The sequence below is a fragment of the Macrobrachium nipponense genome, chromosome 20 (genome assembly GCF_015104395.2).
Source record: "Macrobrachium nipponense isolate FS-2020 chromosome 20, ASM1510439v2, whole genome shotgun sequence".
NCBI lineage: Eukaryota > Metazoa > Arthropoda > Malacostraca > Decapoda > Palaemonidae > Macrobrachium > Macrobrachium nipponense.
In genome coordinates this window covers 14985515-14989625 of record NC_061089.1, presented here as the reverse complement: position 1 = coordinate 14989625, position 4111 = coordinate 14985515, and the positions used below count along the sequence as shown (strand labels likewise).

General features: G+C 36.9%; 1 protein-coding gene across 1 annotated transcript; it reads right to left on the bottom strand.

Annotated features, from left to right (window-relative positions):
- On the bottom strand, positions 1 to 321 carry LOC135219796 (uncharacterized). The gene has a single exon (XM_064256874.1). The coding sequence runs from the start codon at positions 319 to 321 to the stop codon at positions 1 to 3; it is 321 nt and encodes a 106-aa protein (XP_064112944.1).
- Positions 322 to 4111: the final 3790 nt, after the last annotated feature.

Genomic DNA, 4111 nt, shown 5'->3' with positions numbered 1-4111 from the left:
TTATTCTTGCTTTTGAAATACTTCAAATTGAGATGTCAAAATGCCAAATACATTTTCTATTACTCGTCTTGCACGACTCAATCTATAGTTGAAAACTTGTTGTTGCTCATCTAATTCAGACTGTGAATAGGGCTTCATTAAGTTCTCTGACATCGGATAAGCATTATCTGCCACAAATGTGAACGGCAGTTCTTTATCACTGTTTGTCAAGCACCGAGGTTTAGGGATGTGTAGATGGCCTTCACTGAACGTCCTTCCAAACTCAGACACAGCGAACACACCACCGTCAGATACTCTGCCATTGACACCAACATCAACCATCAATAACTCAGTTTGCATTTGCAATTGCCATCATGACAATGCTGAAAGTCTTCTTATAATTAAAGTAAAACGAACCAGAATTCGCAGGTTTCTTGATCTCCACATGTTTTGAATCTATGGCCCTAAGGCAGTTAGGAAAATTCCATCTTTCATAGAATTCATTGGCTATTACTTCCCACTCATGCGGAGATTTTGGTAGCTGAGACACAGAGAAATATATTATTGATAGTTTATAACTCCATAATACACGTTAAATTTTGCTATTGATTTTATTTATATAAATACAAATTGTGTGGAGGTACGTAAATATACACAGTTGGCATAAGCTGTTGTCATGTATAAATATCTCTAATGATGATATTCTTATGACTCATGTATTTACCATACTGCATATGTATACAGTACTGATGTGTCGTCAATTGTCCTGACTTAAACATTCGGAGGCTACCATACATTTTAGGACAATTAACTCAGACTAGCCTATACATAACAATTCAAACCATAGGTACCTCATAGGCCTAGGCTACTATACTTCTTGGCCTGTCCTTAGCTGGAACAGGTACTTGACGTCGGAGACGGTCGAATCTTCATTTTTGTAATAAGGGTTGAGGGAAAGGCTGGCTCCCGGTTTTTTTTTTTTTTTTTTTTTTTTTTTTTTAATATTTCTTCTTAACAGTAGGTGGATATATTGTAAAAGCAGCTTATTCCTAGCTGTATTCCTTCAATACCAGTTAGAACCAACACCGATTCTTACATTGGACCCCTATACTGGTTCTTACCCCTATACTGGTTCCCTGTAATACAAAGTACAAACAGTTCATTTAGGATGGCATTCTTGGGCCAAAGAGCATGCAGTTAACGTTAGGCCTTTAGGCTATGCTACTCATGCCTAACTTTACTGTTACACATCGCAGTTAGCCTGACTTCATATGCATAACATAGGTGGAATTTACTCTAGAAGTATCATTTTTATAAACCTGGAATACTAATTCACATCTTAGCCTACAGATAGTTGATGGTACAATTGCAACAGCATGCAAACTCAACGTGGTGCAACTTACGTAACAGTACCATTACAATTCTTGGCAATTGGCAGTTATATCAAAGTAAAAGTATAAAGAAACACTACCAAGTGTTATGGCAACATATACATTATAAACTACGACAAGTGCATACCTTTTACAAGGGAGAAATACGTCATTTCAAATTAATATAAGGGGAGATACATTCGTTTCCCCTCAGCATTGCCGTACTCGTCTCGAACAGAGCAATTTGAGCTTATGCAACTGAGCACTTGGTTACAGTTACATACTTAGGTACGTACACTCGATCATAGACAATCTCAACTTCGAGTGGCTAACTTAACATCTTGATAAGATGAAAACCAATTCAGTTTTCCAGTCCACCAATTTCCATGGGTACTGTCATAAATGCTAAATGAGTGATTTCCATCATTACACCACTTTACTCCTACAGAAATTGGTTTTCACTTATCAAGGACAACCAATCCCTTAATTATAATATTAGGGTAGATCATAAATCTGACAACAACAATACAGGTCCTGCACACAGTAAATACTTCCTATCTCTCAACCAGAGATATAAACTGCCCACCTCTCAACCAGAGATATAAGCTGAACTTTTAATCCTTAAGGTCTGCTAACAGACGTACAGAGCAAGTTGTGGGACGCCACCCTTAAGGCGCGTTTCTACCTAACCATCCTAATAACTTTACCAAGTTAAACACTTATGTAAGAGTGATCTTAAATTCGGTTAAGATCTAGTCACTCCTCATTAGGGATATAACCGCACTTTATGGTTATTTTTCTCACAAACAATCGCTTACACCAACATTCAGGCTCATTCACTCAACAACCATAAGCAGGAAAAACTTTCCTTTGAAGATAATATACCTCTAAAAGCACCCTAATGACTAACTTACACGTCAGTCACGTAACTTGAGCAACTCAACCAGAGTTTGTAAAGCTTTTGGACGGGTAGCTCTTCATACAAAACTCAACTAAGTTCAAACAAAACTCAATGAGTATAAGTTCAGTACACAAAACGGGTAGTGTCATCATCAGATCCATAATCTATGAACCTAACATATACATACTAGAATATATACTTGGAAATGTACATAATGGTTATATATATATGAACTCTTCTAAAGCATGCAAATACAAAACATTCTTCATAGAAAATACAAAAATACAGTACAAAAATTACAATGATCTCACAGTTCTTCTATTAACCTAGAGGGAGGAACAATATTATTAGCACCTCTGGTTTGTACTCTTTCATTCACTACATCAGGAGTGATATCATCCATTTCCTGCATTTTTACTAACCACTGTTCTTGTACTATAAAGGGTTTCACTTTGTCAGCAGCACGTTCAATTATGGTTTGGTCAAACATGTTTCTCAACTCATATTTAGCACCATCCCTAAACACTTTGGTTACTACATATGGACCGCACCATCTGGGGTTTAGTTTCTTACTAGTGCTAGGAATCACATTTTCATTTTTAACCCAAACAAGCGAGTTTTCATCCGCTCTCATTTTTCCTCTTTTGGTTAGCTATTGCACGATACTTACTGGCCATCTCTATTGAGTTTTCTGAATTATTTCATGAACCTTTGCAATGGCAGTGTCTTCTACATCATCCGTAATTGTGGGCAACACACTAGTCACTTGTCTAGGGGCTCTACGAGAGAAAAATACATAGTGAGGTTGTTCATGTTCACCCAGAGTGGTATGTACAGCAGAATTGAGCACACGATGTGTTTCACCTAAGTATTTAGGCCACTGATAAGGATGTCCTTTACACATCACATTTAGTACTGTTTTCATAGTTCTATGCATTCTCTCACTTAAACTGTTTCCTTGTGGATGATATGGGGTAATGTAACCAGCATTTATCTTTGTTCCTGGCATAATTGTCTAAATTGGTTTGAGGTGAATTCAGCACCATTGTCAAGAATGACTGTCAAAGGTACACCAAAGTCATTCAAATAGAATAAGAAGTTTTTGCTTAATTCTAGACTTACTTCGCAAAGGATAGAACTTGACATATCGGCTGTAATGATCAATAACAGTCAAAACATATCTATAACCATTTGCACCAGATAGCATATCAGTTAAATCAAGACTGATTCGCTCTAAAGGCTTAGTTACAGGAGGCAATTCTTGGAACTGTTGTTGTAAAGAACTACTGGCTTTATGTTTTTGACACATAACACATTCACTTACATATTTAGTAACATTCACTTATATATTTAGTAACATCTGTACGCAATGAAGGCCAATAGAACAAGTTTTCAATAGCATCAATTGTTTTGCGTATACCCAGGTGACGTGACATTGATTCATGACCTAACTTCAAAGCTGCCTTTGTTAAGTCCTTAGGAACTACTAATTTCAATTGAATTGAGTTATCAACTTTATCTGCACTGAGATACAACAATCCTTCATATAACATGAATGGATTAATCAAAGCTCTAGGAAACCCTTTGCGTGGTAATTTACCACCTTCTAGGAAAGTTATTAGTTCCGCCCACCTTGTTTCCTCTAACTGCTTTTCTTTGAACTCATCTTTGTTCAGACCAAGATAATTGTCCCTACTCTGATGAAAGACTACTCTGACTGGTCTACTTAGTTGATCTGCCACCGGGTTATCTTTACCTGGCCTATATTCTACCTTGAAACGGTAATCCTGCATCTCAATTACCCATCTGCTCATTCTAGGTGACTTTGTTTTTCTCTTGAACACTGAAACTAGAGGCTGAT

What these genes read in the sequence shown, in the direction of transcription:
- LOC135219796 (XM_064256874.1), bottom strand. Translation starts at nt 321, where the DNA reads ATGGTTGATGTTGGTGTCAATGGCAGAGTATCTGACGGTGGTGTGTTC.